The sequence below is a fragment of the Bison bison genome, unplaced genomic scaffold, assembly GCF_000754665.1.
Source record: "Bison bison bison isolate TAMUID 2011002044 unplaced genomic scaffold, Bison_UMD1.0 scf7180017864198, whole genome shotgun sequence".
Taxonomy (NCBI): Eukaryota; Metazoa; Chordata; class Mammalia; order Artiodactyla; family Bovidae; genus Bison; species Bison bison.
This window is the reverse complement of record NW_011494770.1, coordinates 5,705,992-5,721,379: the sequence shown is the minus strand read 5'-3', so window position 1 is coordinate 5,721,379 and position 15,388 is coordinate 5,705,992. Positions and strand designations below refer to the sequence as shown.

Genomic DNA, 15,388 nt, shown 5'->3' with positions numbered 1-15,388 from the left:
GGAGAGTTATGACCAACCTAGATAGCATATTCAAAAGCAGAGACATTACTTTGCCAACAAAGGTCCGTCTAATCGAGGCTATGGTTTTTCCTGTGGTCATGTATGGACGTGAGAGTTGGACTGTGAAGAAAGCTGAGCGCCAAAGAATTGATGCTTTTGAACTGTGGTGTTGGAGAAGACTCTTGAGAGTCCCTTGGACTGCAAGGAGATCCAACCAGTCCATTCTGAAGGAGATCAGCCCTGGGATTTCTTTGGAAGGAATGATGCTAAAGCTGAAACTCCAGTACTTTGGCCACCTCATGCGAAGAGTTGACTCATTGGAAAAGACTCTGATGCTGGGAGGGATTTTGGGCAGGAGGAGAAGGGGACGACAGAGGATGAGATGGCTGGATGGCATCACTGACTCGATGGACGTGAGTCTGAGTGAACTCCGGGAGTTGGTGATGGACAGGGAGGCCTGGTGTGCCGCGATTCATGGGGTCACAAAGAGTCAGACACGACTGAGCGACTGATCTGATCTGATGAACTGTAGCCTACCAAGCTCCTCTGTCCATGCGATTTTCCAGGCAAGAATACTTGAGTGGGTTGCCATTTTTATCCACCAGGGGATCTTCCGCAACTAAGGGATTGAACCTATGTCTTCTTCATTGCACGTGGATTCCTTACCACCGAGCCACCTGGAAAGCCCTAACAAATGGTGTTACATCTCACTAAAAAGCTTTTCACAGTGAGGTAAACCACTAACAAAATGAAAAGGCAGCATCCTGAATGGGAGTAGATAGCTTGGTGATATATCCAATAGGGGGTTAATATTCAAAAGAACACATGCATCTTAATAATATATAAACAAACAAACAAACAATCCAATTGAAAAATGGGCAGAGGATCTGATCAGATATATTTCCAAAGAAGACATCCAGATGGCCAATGGGTACATGAAAAGATGCTCAATATCAGTTGTCATCAAGATAATGCAAATCAAAATCACAATGAGACATCACCTCACACCCGTTAGAACTGCTATCCTGAAAAAGACAAAAAATAGCAGATGTTGGGTAGGATGCAGAGAAAAGGAAACCTCTGTGCACTGTCAGTGGGAATGTAAATTTTTACAGACACTGTGGCAAAACAGTAGGGGAGGTTCCTCGAAAAATTAAAATGAGAACCACCATATAATTCAGCAATTCCACTTTTGGGTATTTACCTGAAGAAAACACAAGCACTATTTCAAAAAAAATGTATGTATCCCTATGTTCACTGCAGCGTTATTTACAATAGCCAAGATACGAAGCAAGCTAAGTGTCCACTGACAGATGAATGGACAAAGATGATGTGGTATATATAATGGACATAAAAAGAATAAAATCTTGCCATTTTTGAAAACATGGATAGATCTAGAGGGTATTATACTAAGAGAAGTAAGTAAGATGGAGAAAGACAAATATCCTATGATTTCACTTACATGTGGAATCTAAAAGACAAAACAAATGAACAACAAAAACAGGCTCAGATACATGGGGGGATGGGCGAAACAGGCGAAGGGGATTAAGAGGTACAAAATTCCATTTACGAAATAAATTACAGCATAAGGAATATAGTCAATAAGATTATAATAATTTTGTATAGTGACAGATGGTTACTAGATTTACTGTGGTGATCACTTCATAATATATTTAAATGTTGAATCACCACGTCGCATGTCTGAAACTAACGTTGTATGCCAACTATACTTCAAAAAAATTAATTAAAAAAGATGTCCAAGATATATTGGTGAAATAAAAATATTATGATCCTAGTTTCATCAAAACAAAGAACAGACATGAACAGACATGTATTCATATATTCAGATAACATCTTTAACAGGGTATGCAAGAAACAGAGTGAAGATGAATGTTAGCTGGATAAAGGAATTTTATCTTTCATTTACACTATTCTCTATTGTTTGGATTTTTAAAACTATGAGCATATATTACTTTTATAGTATAAATAAAAATTTTACAAAAGGAACTTTATCAACAACTTTCCTCCACTAATACATGAATGATGTAGGTTAGTACTTAGGCTAGCAAAAATAAAAAGCCTAAAGAGTTCACAGTATAAACACAAATGAAAGTTGTCAGCACTTCTGTTTTCCCAAACCTCCTGAGTTGCTTTTCTCCCTGATAGCACCAGTACTCTTCTTTCTATAAGACATAAATTTACAGCACACTACAGTGAAGATTTTCTAGAATGAGCTTGAGAAAACATTCTCCTATACCCCCGTGGTACATGTTAATTTGGGGAGTCTCTGGCCATTTGTGGAGTGTAATGAACAAGACTCATCCCCTCCTCTTGCAGATGAAAAGCCAAATGCTGCCATCACCTGCCAACACTTCAATGAACCAGATGAAATGTTGGGAGGTATCTGGTACACTGAGCGACACAACAGGTGTGTTCCACTTGGAAGGACTCAGACGATTTAGCAGCTGCCAAATGGTATAATTTTACTTCTTATTCTATAGTTTGAATAGAAATTAAAAAAAAAAAACTATTGAAGGGGTTTCTTTCCTGTTTTTCTTAAGAAGTACAGACAATATGATTCTAAAGGCTTCCACATGAAGAAAGGGTACAATGAAACAAACATATAAAGGGATGTAAAAATGCAGCGTGAGGGCTTCCCTGGTGGTTCAGTGGTAAAAAATCCACTTGCCCATAAAGGAGGCATCAGTTAGATCCTTGATCCAGGAAGATCGCACATGCTGCAAAGCAACTAATCCCCTGTGCCACTACCACTGAGCTTGCACTCCAGAGCCTGGGAGCTGCAACCTCTGAGCCCATGGGCCACAGCTACTGAAGCCTACACATCCTAGAGCCCCTAGTCCTCAACAAGCAAGGCCACCATGAGAAGCCTGCGCACAGCATCTAGGGAGCAGCCCCTGCTCTTCACAGCTAGAGAAAAGCCCGTGTAGCAACAAAGACCCAGCACAGCCAATAATATTGGCTATTACATTAAAAAAGGCAATGTAATGCAAAATGTGGCTAGCTGTGCAGGTAACAGCTGTCTGCCTGTGCTGCTGACTAGACGTGGAGGACAAAGGGTACTGGCCTGAGAGCACGGAGGCTGGGCTCCTACAGCAGGGTTGTTCTGAACGAACTCCTTATAACCTTTCTGGATCTATCCTGATTTCCTCATCTACAAAAAGGAGCTGACTAGAATCACCAGGGTTGATCTCTAAGGTTCCTTCCATGTCACTAATTCTATAGTTCTATGAACTCAGGACCCACTCTCCAACTCGCCCCCAATTCTAGTCGCTTATCAGAGATCACTTTTCAGGTCCTTTTTTCTTTTTAAGAAAAAACTTATCTCATATATGATAATAAAAATAAAACTTGCACATGAAATTAAACATCTGATAGAATTTGTGGTAGGTTTATAAGGCAGGATCTTGATAAAATCAAACCATACATACTCTGATAAAGAAACTAAACTGAAGAAATGCAACTCTGCCAGGTGCTAAGGAAGCCCAGATACACATTTCTCAAGGGCTGGCTGTTTGCGTCAGAGTAAACCCAAGGCATTTTGGTTACCTGGGACAGCATTAACGTTTCCCGGGGACTTCTCACATAAGCTTAGATCGTTATTTATACTTTCTCCAAAAGGGACATAAAACAGTGTCTAACTATTCATGTGCTACGTTCCACATGTGAAGACAAATACATATATGTAAGATTCTAGTGGCTCAGACAGTAAAGCGGCTGCCTGTAATGTGGGAGACCTGGGTTCAATCCCTGAGTTGGGACAATACCCTGGAGAAGGACGTGGCAACCCACTCCAGTACTCTTGCCTGGAAAATTCCATGGATGGAGGAGCCTGGTAGGCTACAGTCCATGGGGTCGCAAGGAGTCAGACATGACTGAGCAACTTCACTGGTTGGTTGGTAGTCTAATACATGGATTCAGATAAAGTAGATCAAAATGTGTTCTTCAACAAAAGAAATCCTTGTATCTTAAGCCCTAAAGCCTTATTTGAGCTCCATCTTCTCCAGGAGAATTTTTCTCCTTTTTTTCCTAAATGTATTCCTAGCCTCTCACAAATCCTTACTCTACCTATTTATGTTTTTAAATGTTTTACGTGCACATCTACAAGCTCTATGGATCTGCCGGAATTAGGGTTTGGGCAGCAGTGGGACAGCCTGAAGCAGATCTCAAAGGTCAGGTAGGGCATCTGAAGGTCTGTTGGGATATATTATAAAGGTCTATTTCCAGCATGAAGATAGTCTGTGAGAAGACAAGGCACACATAATTTAAAAAATCAGTTACAGTCTAGACTGAGACTACGGTGTGGCAAGCTCTGCTAAGCAGAGGAGCGGCACAGGCAGTGAGAACCAGGGAGTCTCAGAGGCAGGGAAGAGGTCTCCTTCCATAGGAGCACAGGCTCATTAGGACGCAGCAGCCAGTGAGGCAGTGCCGGAGTTCCTTGTAACTCCTCTGGCTGAGGGACAAGTAGCTCAAGGCTGTTGGAGAGGAACACACCAAGGTGGGTTCAGTGTCAAAGTTCAGCCTGAGGCACAGGTGGGAATACCAGTAAGCCAACACAAGTAAAGGCCGTGTCTTTCAAAGCATCTCACCCAGTTCCTGACACAGACTACAAATCTTGTTAGTTGTTACAATGACTCCATGCCGATGTCATAAATGCTTTCAGTGCATGTATGTCTTTAGGTTAAATTTATATTCAGTTCAGTTCAGTTGCTCAGTCACTCAGCCGTGTCTGACTCTTTGCGACCCCATGAATTGCAGCACGCCAGGCCTCCCTGTCCATCAACAACTGCCGGAGTTCACTCAAACTCACATCTATCGAGTTGGTGATGCCATCCAGCCATCTCATCCTCTGTCATCCCCTTCTCCTCCTGCCCCCAATCCCTCCCAGCATCAGGGTCTTTTCCAATGAGTCAACTCTTCGCATGAGGTGGCCAAGTATTGGAGTTTCAGCTTTAGCATCATTCCTTCCAAAGAACACCCAGGACTGATTTCCTTTAGAATGGACTGGTTGGATCTCCTTGCAGTCCAAGGAACTCTCAAAGAGTCTTCTCCAACACCAAGGTTCAAAAGCATCAATTCTCTGGCACTCAGCTTTCTTCACAGTCCAACTCTCACATCTATACATAACCACTGGAAAAACCATAGCCTTGACTAGACGGACTTTTGTTGGCAAAGTAGCGTCTCTGCTTTTGAATATGCTATCTAGGTTGGTCATAACCCTCCTTCCAAGGAGTAAACGTCTTTTAATTTCATGGTTGCAATCACCATCTGCTGTGATTTTGGAGCCCAAAAATATTAATAAAGTCTGACACTGTTTCCACTGTCTCCCCATCTATTTCCCATGAAGTGATGGGACCAGATGCCATGATCTTTGTTTTCTGAATGTTGAGCTTTAAGCTAACTTTTTCACTCTCCTCTTTCACTTTCATCAAGAGGCTTTTGAGTTCCTCTTCACTTTCTGCCATAAGGGTGGTGTCATCTGCATATCTGACGTTATTGATATTTCTCCAAGCAATCTTGAATCCAGCTTGTGCTTCTTCCAGCCCAGTGTTTCTCAAGATGTACTCTGCATATAAGTTATTAGCATCTTCCTAAATTCTCAAATATGGTGAATTTCAAACAATGGATACTATTACACATGTGACATCTGCCCATAGCCAAATTCCATGCCAATCTTTTCAACTGTATCCACTGTAGTCCCCTTACTCTTATAGGCAACCATTGCCATAAATCCTTGCTGGATTTGTAACTGGAGTTTTACCAAGAATTGTTTGTGTTTCAATTCTCTGCACATAAGCTGTTCATTCACACATAAGCCAACCATGAACCACGGGGGCTAGAGTTAACAGTGGCCTCCTCTTAGCTCTCCACTGCTAATTTTAGGCTGTTATGTTATACCTTGACATCTGGCTATAACATCCTTTATGTATCTTTTCAGCTCTTACCTTCAGACTTGTGGTCACTCTTACACAATGGTTCTTAATGTTGGTTGTACATTAAAATCACCTGGAAAGTTTCTGCAATCTACCCATGCCAAGGCCCTATTCCAACCCAATTAAATCAATCTGTGGATGTGAACACAGGCCCTTTTTTTTTTTTTTTTTAATTTCTCAGGTGACTTTAATGTGAAGCCAAGGTTGAAACATCTGCTTTACACAAGAATTAAGAACTTCAGCTCCTGGTTCACCTGTGCCCTCTTCCTCCCAACTCTTATAACTGTCCTGGAATTTTAATGTCCAAGAGAACAACCTGCCCAACCAATAACTCTAATTCCTTGACCAGCTCAATTCTATTGACATGTCCTTCAATTTCACTCCAGCTCTTATACACAACTCTGTGGATTTATCATAACTTTGAATTATCTGGCATCTGATATATTAAATAAGCAAGAGAACTTCTGGATTTACAGGTCATTGTTTCAGTTAGTTAATTCCTTTCCTGTTTCACACTATGCTGCCACTGGGGTGTGGGTGGCTTGCTGCAACCTTGCTAAGTCTGCCAGTCTTCTCTCAATTCCACGTCCTTTCTGATCTGGCTGATCCTCTGTGGTGGGTCACTCTTGTGACTGTTTGACCAATGCTATCAAGTCTCTTCTGCTCTTGTTCTCTGTCACACCCACAAAACCTCCAATTATGCATCAGACCAAAGCTGCCTTCTGCACTGCCAGGCCTAGATGCTGAGGATTACTGAGGGAAAACCCAACAACACGGAAAGATGCCACCAAGGCTTTTACAGTATTCAAACAGTAGCTCTCAGAACTACTCAGGAATCTCTTTATTTGTCCCCAGTGAGCCCTGTTCCTGCTGTCATTACAGGTATTCTCACAGTCACTATTCCTCCTGTCTCACTTCTACGACCCTCACACTGGAAGCAGACCTGCCTTCCTGTTTTGGAGAACATGGAGATATTCTCAATTTCTAAGCTTCCACGCTATCAACTTACCTGTATCCTCTTTTATGTTTACCTGTTTTAGAGGGGTAATGCTCTATGCTCCGGAGAAGGCAATGGCACCCCACTCCAGTACTCTTGCCTAGAAAATCCTAGGGATGGAGGAGCCTGGTAGGCTGCAGTCCATGGAGTCGCTAAGAGTTGGACACGACTGAGCGACTTCACTTTCACTTTTCACTTTCATGCATTGGAGAAGGAAATGGCAACCTACTCCAGTGTTCTTGCCTGGAGAATCCCAGGAACAGAGGAGCCTGGTGGGCTGCCATCTATGGGGTCGCACAGAGTCAGACATGACTAAAGCGATTTAGCAGCAGCAGCAGCAGCTCTATGCTCAGCATGGCCATACAACACTCCTTTATGGAGGGGGCTGTCCTGGGGATGCTATGATGTTTAGCCACATCTGGACCCCCACCCACTAGTTGTCAGTAGTACCCCTCACCTTGCTGATATTTACAGAAATTTCTTCAAGCATTGCCAGATGTGTCCTGGGAGGCAACATCACCCTCGGTGGAGAACCATTGCTCTAAGCCAAGACTAATCTATCAACCTGTCTTTCCAATGCTCCTGCTTCTGCTAAGATCCACGTGTGCTTTCTTTATCTGCCTTCAATGTGCACCTGTCCCCTTGGCTTTGACACCTCAGGATATGCTTTTATGTCATTCCAGTATTTAGAAAGTCATTCCTGGAACCAGGTCATCCTTCCAGCCACCACTTGGTTTTCTTCAAGTGAAGCTCTGGGAATGTCTTCCCCAGGTTCACTTGCGGAGGCCCGTTCTGTTCATCAACCCTCATCCCAGCAGTGTGAGTCCCTGACACTAGTGCTTGCGTGCCAGGTCCTTGGTGGTCACATGCTGACCCCCACCTGACTAGCTGTTTCTGACACTCTTCACTGTACCCTCCTTGAACCTCTCTTTCCCCCTGGCTTCCAGGCCACTTCTTTTTTCCCCTTCTTTCTCCTTTGATTATTCTTTCTTAATCTTCTTCCCTTCAGCTGTGAAGTGAAAGTCGCTCAGTTGTGTCCAACTCTTTGCGACCCCATGGACTACACAGTCCATGGAATTCTCCAGGCCAGAATACTGGAGTGGGTAGCCTTTCCCTTCTCCAGGGGATCTTGCCAACCCAGGGATCAAACCCAGGTCTCCTGCATTGCGGGTGGATTCTTTACCAGTTGAGCCACAAGGGAAGCCCTTCACCTGACTGTCCCTTAAATCCTAGTTAGTGTTCAACTGGGATTCTGTCCTTGATTGCCTTCTCTCAGAACTCTTTGCTCTATGCTATCTCCTTTATTACAAACTTCAACTGTCTTCATACAATTCAATGAATACATTAACTCCCTCATTTTATTTTGAAGCTCTACCATCTCTCAAATTCCAGTCCTGAATTACTAGCTCCCCAGTGAATATTTCTATCTGAGAGCCCTAGAGACACCTCTAACAAATCAAGATATCTATAACAACTCATCACATCCTACTCCCAACATTCCCTTTCTGTAACTCCCCAAATTCTCCTTATTCCTTTATTATTTCTGTGGTACCACTATCCATGTAGCTGTATAATAAGCCTTAGCATAATCCTAGATTCCAACTTAATTAATCATATCTAATCAATCATAAAATCCTGCCAACTTTACCTTATGACACCTCCCCTACATCTCTAGTAGTTCAGGTTTTTATGTATTGTTTTCAATGGCTTCTTCACCAATTTTCCAGCTCCCTCTAATCCAACCACCATGCTGCCACCGGAATGGTATTTTTCTCCTGTAAATCTGTACATGTCATTCCTTCTCCAGGGAATCCCCTCTGTCTGAAGGCTACAGTCTAAGCATCTGAGCAGAGCATGCTAGGCCTGGCTCCTATATTTCACTTACTCTTCTTTCCATCAGGCCCTGTGCTGCCTACCATCCCATCCCATACCTTACCCAAACTATTCCCTCTGCTATAATGTTTTTTCTAAGATCATTTACCTAGCGCATCCTTTTTCATCCTATAAGCCTCAGCTCAAGCCTGGCTTCCTCCAGGAACTCTTCCTGGACTCCCTAGGGCATATTTTAGAGGATTAGATTTTTACTTTAGCTCCCACCATAGTCTGCTGAAATCGCCTGCTTGCAGAGGTCTCACCCATCAGCCTGTAGGCTCCTCAAGGGCAGGTGCCTTGGCTACTCAGTCTTGTTTCAGTGAGGACTAAAGCGTGCTTAGCACAGAAGTAAGCACTCAACAAATACAGAATGAATGGCAGAAAAATACACGACAGGTTCAACTGTCAGAAGCCTATCATGGCATGGTATTTGTTTATATGTGTGTGTGTGTGTGTGTATATGTGTGTATATATATATATATATTTATATACATGTACATGCCTGCCAATTTATGGAGTCAAAAAGAACCAAAGTTACTCAGCCTAAGGTAAGAGTTAATGTCACATAATAAGTTAAATAAGTAATATATACGGTGGTACAGTGCTTATAAACTTTTCTACCAAAGCACTACCAGCATCAGAATTCTGCCTGATATCCTTAAGGAGTTGATCGCACAGGCTAAAAAATCATGACATTTCTCTGGCTGATTATATATCCATATTTATTTTAACCTGAAAACATTTAAAATTACAAACAAGTAAGAGGAATACTCTAGAAAGATAGAGCATCTTTATTCTGTGGGCCCCAATGTTTTTTTTTTTAGCATAAATGTGGACCCCTCAGGTGAGACTGCTGACAGTGTCAGTATCACAGTTACAGAAATATGCATTGAGTGGAAATAGCACGACACTAAAAGTTACAAGTTCCACTTTGGGTTCGCATCCTATCACTTGGGCTGTGACTCGGGGGTCTACTTTAATCTCTCTGAGCCTCCTCAGTTTCCTTATCTGGAAAATGGCTATAGTAAAGATTTGCCTTATATATTTCATAATGTTGGTGGCAATATTAGAAGAAATAATAATATAAACAATGAAGGGTATAAGCATGAAAAATGAAGTATTATTTCATCCAGAGATGGTGAAAATCAAAGTACATGGAATACATATACTTGAAAACATTTACCTTCTGTGGAGCTGGAAAAGCTTTTTCCATTTTGGCTTTCTCCTTAGGGGTTATAGGAGGGGATCGCTCCTTTACCTCCGGAGGCAATTCTCGATAGAGTGCTAGAATGGAACAAAGAATTCACATCATCAAATTGAGGAGCACCATTCCATGGGGGCAAAACAACAATGCGGAGGAGCAGACATGCAACTAAAGACACTGCTATTCACTTCCTTGGTCTCACAATAAGCTGACCCAGCACTTCATTAAGCCAACTCACAGTCTTTGTTATCCAAAGAGCACAACTTATGATCGGCAAGTCTTGATCAGCAGGTTTCAGAAATGGAGGAAGTCTCATTTTTACTGACTATGTGTGCGGTCATGCAGCTGCTTATTTCGTTTTATCTTAATACACATTTACCAAGAACCTGCTACATGCAAGATCATACAGCAAGATGACCAAGGACAGTCTTTGCTCTCAAGGAGCTTACAATGTAGTCAGAGACAGATGTGTTCACAATGAACTGCAATATACAACAAAGTGTGATATTGTTCCGAAGAGAGACAGTAACAAAGACAAGTTCTGATGTGGAGATGGTAAATGCTTAATGGAAAAAGCGGCAAGTTTGTCAGACTAAAAAATAGGCAGGATTTTGCCAGGCGGAGGTGGATAAAGGATAATTTGCAAATATGGTATGAAATTAACAAACATGGGACTGGGAGTATGTATGACACAGAATCTACTCACGGTGTTCGGTCTAAGGTTCTTATAATCGAAAGTTATAATCTGTATAATCCATGTATATGCATGGTGTTGTTATGTGGGAATTTTAAAAGGCTAAAAAGGAAATCTGTTTTGGTTAAATGATGGGCAACTCTGAATTGAGACAAAGAGTTCAAAATTGAACCAAAGTTGTACCTGATCAAAATTCTAAAATTATGAGCTACATTAATGGGCTTTGTGTATGGGCTGATTTTATTATGGGTTTGTCTCTTACTGGAAAGGATGTTAGATGTGATTAACGGAGGCTGATCTAATTTCCCTTTCCAGTGGCTTAAGATACAAGGGAAATGTCCTTTGTGATAACAAGGTACCAATGTCTTCTATTATATCATTCTCTTATTGGATAGGGCTTTCAACTGAATGCTTGAAAGAGGTTATGTGTGTATATAACACACACACACACACACGCTCCCTCAGAGCATCTGCTCTGTATAACTGGTTTTGGATAAAGGAGAATTTCTCCTACTATTTTCAGAGTGGAATATGCTGCTGACAGTCATTTTTCCTCGAATGTTAAAACTGGGCAGGTGAGTTTTTGTTGCATTCAGGTAAAAAGCAGGATAAAAGGAAAGGAAAAGAATGCCTGATGAACTGAGAATTCAGTCATATTCTCAGGTTTTCTGAAAACTTTTTGTTTGTTCTGGCCTTTGCAAGCCTTTCTCAATAAGCAATGACTAATGCTAAAAAAAACCCCATCAATTATTCCGGGGTACAATAAAGAATCATGGCATCAGAAGGACATCCACTTCCTGAGACATGGAACTGCTTTCTGCACACAGCCACCAAGCATGGCTACTGTAGTATGCTTTGTAAGTCCCACTTTGGATCTTAAGGAAGAAAACCAAGTTTTATTGAATCTTTAATCCCCTGTGGATCAAATATCTATAGTTTTTCAATATTTGCAAACCTAAGAGGTTATTTCTGCAAACTAATTAGATTCTAAAGTTAGCATCTAATATCCTCCTGCCTGGACATACACAATCATTTTATACTATCAAGTGGAAAAATACTTTAAATGTTTCCACTTGTATCTGGAAGAAATAACTGATTATAATATCTAGTTAAAATGAAAGATATTCTCCAGAGTGACTAGGACTGTGCAGGAAGCTCTTGGTTTAAAAACAGCAGCTACCCCTGCAAAATTCCAGCTGCTGGTCCTGTGGGAAGCCATCACTGGGAGGGGAGGGGAGCCACCTGGATGTCTGAGATGACGGGGAAGTAAGAAGTGCTGAGTGGAGGGGAGAGGCCTGGGAATTAACCTGTCTCCAGATTTCTTCCTTCCACACTGCCTTAACTTTTCTCCAGTCTGCATACTCCTTTAAACATAGAAGTATATTTCATATAAGGTTTAAGAGTCATTAGCTGTTTAATGCTCAGAGAAAAAGAATTAAAACCATGGCACAAAGGAAATTAAGAATTTTTTTATGGGAGAGAAAAGTGGGTAATTTTCGAGACACTTAGCACTTTGGAGGGGAGGAGTTTGCTGAAAGCTGCAGATAAACAAGGGAGGGGAAGGAGTTACAGTGAGATTCAGGGCTCTTGGGGAGGGAGCCATGGGAAGGGCTGGGTGCAGAACCTGGGAGGTGATGCCCCAAGAGAAATAATTTTATCTGGGCCTAGCCCCCAGCACCCAGGATTCATGGAAGAAATTCTTCCTCCTTTCCTTTATTTCGTTTCCTTTAAAAATTTAGAACTGAGGTTAGAAATTAATAGTGCTTTTGTTCAGCCATAGTTTGGACTGAATGGAATTTCAGAGACTAGCCCCAAACCAACTATTATTTTAATAATTATTTTGCAGAAACAAAAGACTTGGTAAACATTCAAAATGGAGAGTGTTCTCTTGGCTGCCTCTATTCTATTTTTAATTAATAGAACTATATGATTTTAGTGTGTCTGGAAGAAAGCTTAGAGATGATGGAGTTTGACTTCCTTGTTCTGTGGGAAGAAACGGAGGCATGGCAGTCTTGGCTGTGATGCCAGGATTAGTGCTCAGTTCTCCTGACCCCTGAGCATTCTGCTTTTCCTATGCCACAGCGAGCTGACAACCCATGGGGACGTGTTTTTCTGAAGAAGCGCTGCTACGCTCTCCCCTTGCTTGATAGTCTTTACCCTTTGTTTTTAAGCTGTCTGTGTTACTTCTATTTTCTTCTCTCAAGGCCTGGTAGTAAATCTGCAGCTTTCAGAAACTTGGATTTAGAATTTCTTCTCCAGCTCATTTCTTTTTCCTTTCACAAATGAGGGCTTAATTTACTTGTGAATGGAACAATCTATTGCCTTTTTTTTTTTTTTTTGATCAGGTGCCAGTTAAGCCTGGGGATACAACGTAAAAAGAATGGGAGTTGAGGAACTAGAGGTTCTTAGGTGCCTGTCAGCCCAGGAGTGGCAGGAGGAAGGGTGGCGTCAGTGTGTGTGCAGCAGGTGGCCAGGAAAAGGGGCTGAAGGAGGTTGGTAGCAAGATGGGCAGGTCCCCTGGGATGGGAAGTCCATGAAGCTGGCATTCCAATCTCAGAATGTCATAGCTTTTGAGTGTACTAATGCCCCCCTCTTTTTTTTTTTTTTTGCAACATGAGAATGAAGAGCAATACCCCATTGGTAAACATATGCAAAAGTAACAAGACAGCAAGTTAAAGAGCAGAAGATGATAAAATCTGGGACTATCAGTTACACCATATTAGTAAACCAGGAAGGGAGCATAAAACTTACTTTCACTAGCCACATGATTAGCTGGAAAATAACCTTCCTGTCCCTTTCCTATGCTGCCATACCACCAGTCTTCATTATCTTTGAAAAACACTCGGATAATGTCTCCGCGATGGATGGTTAGTTCATCTGATCGATTCGCTGTGTAGTCATAAAGAGCCACTACCTAAGGGAGAGATAAGACCACCACAGCTTTATCACAACTGTACCACAGAGAAAACCCCCAACATTCACTTCCTCTTGCAGAAGAACAGCTGAAACCAAAGCAGTACTTTGGTGAGTCTGAGGCTGTCTCAAGGTTTGCTAATGGGATCAGGGGTGGTGGGAACACAGCAGGAGAAGCAAGATAAAAGGCTGTGGGATTGAGAAATGGTTACGAGCATTCAATACACTAAGATTAGCTTCAAAATAGCAGATGTTAATTTTTTTTTTAAGTAAATTACTTGTGAAGCAAATAAAAAATAAAGAAGCTCACACATCATTCACTGTTAGAATTGTTTCATTCTACATTTGGTCCCATTCCCTGTGCTAAGCAGAGGCATCAGAGTAAAAAAAAAAAATCTCCAGAAGGTCAACACTTCTATAAAATAGGAAAAATGCAATGGAACACCCAGATTACATAATTTCATTGTAATCATTTGGGTTTACTGTCAATGTATCTTTTTGTGATGTATTTCTATACAAATACCATTTTTTCTGGTATTTTATATCAACAATCTAAATCTACCTTTAAAAATACCTTGATATGCTCATTTTCAAGAGTCACAAATTTAAGAGGAAAGGCCTTCCTATGAGAACCCTCTTTCTCTATTACGTTACAGTAGTCACTATATTTGATTCTTTTTTCTTTTGAAAAACCAAATTCAAAATGAATGGCTGCAGAGGCATCTACAAATTCCTTATAGCAGTTACAAGAAGGAAGCAAACCTCAACCCACTTCAGACATGATGCAGTGTATAAAGCAGGACATAACACAATATAAAGAATAGACTACTTCCACTTTTTCCCTATGCAAATAGAATTTGAAAACTTATAGGCTATACAAGTATAATGTAATGGAAAACTATCATTACAACCCTTTGCATTTAGGCTGCTGCTGCTGCTGCTGTCGCTTCAGTCACGTCTAACTCTGTGTGACCCCACAGATGGCAGCCCACCAGGCTCCCCCGTCCCTGGGATTCTCCAGGCAAGAACACTGGAGTGGGTTGCCATTTCCTTCTCCAATGCATGAAAGTGAAGTCGCTCAGTCGTGTCCGACTCATAGCATTTAGGTTGAGTACTGATTTATTCACCTAACAAGTATTTACTGAAATCCTAATGTGCCTGGTTCTGTGAACGTACAGTGATAAATAGGATAACTTCTAGAAGAGGTACCTTGCTTAGGCTTTGCCAAGAATGACAGATAATCAGGAACTAGCCAGATGAAAAGATGGAAAAGTATGTCCCAGGCACTGAACCCCATATGTGAGAGTCCAGGGAACAGAAACCCCAAGTAGTTCAATATGGTGGGAGTCTGGCATTAGAGGGAAGAATCTGGATAGAAAGTGGGAAAGCCGAGGGTTCAGGAGTAAGTAGGTGCCAGATCATACATGCTGGAAGGTTCAGACTTACAGTATGGGCCATGGGAAGCTAGGAATTCCATAACAGCTTATAAAACTCTTTGTAGTGCCTTTAATTAATTTAAAATATTTATTAACATATGAACCAGAAGATTTTAATGGATACATTTGGAATTGACTGCTGTCACTATACAATATAAGGGCACTAATGACATACAAGGGCAGTAATGATAATTAAATTAAATGGTAAAAATACAATTCCTATTGTACTGCTTCGCATAGGCCCTAGTTTACAACCTATTATGTAGGATATTGTTTAAAGCTGACAAATCTTTTGTAACTTTCAGTACGTTGATGCCAACT

General features: G+C 41.4%; 1 protein-coding gene across 1 annotated transcript in view; it reads right to left on the bottom strand.

Moving 5' to 3' along the window:
- Positions 1 to 15,388, bottom strand: part of AHI1 (Abelson helper integration site 1) — a 218,121-nt gene that overhangs the window by 28,455 nt on the left and 174,278 nt on the right. The window contains exons 25-26 of the mRNA XM_010844305.1: positions 13,470 to 13,632; positions 10,004 to 10,104 (exon numbers count right to left, since the gene is read on the bottom strand). Coding sequence (XP_010842607.1) covers positions 10,004 to 10,104; positions 13,470 to 13,632 — 264 coding nt within the window. The remainder of the gene's footprint in view (positions 1 to 10,003; positions 10,105 to 13,469; positions 13,633 to 15,388) is intronic.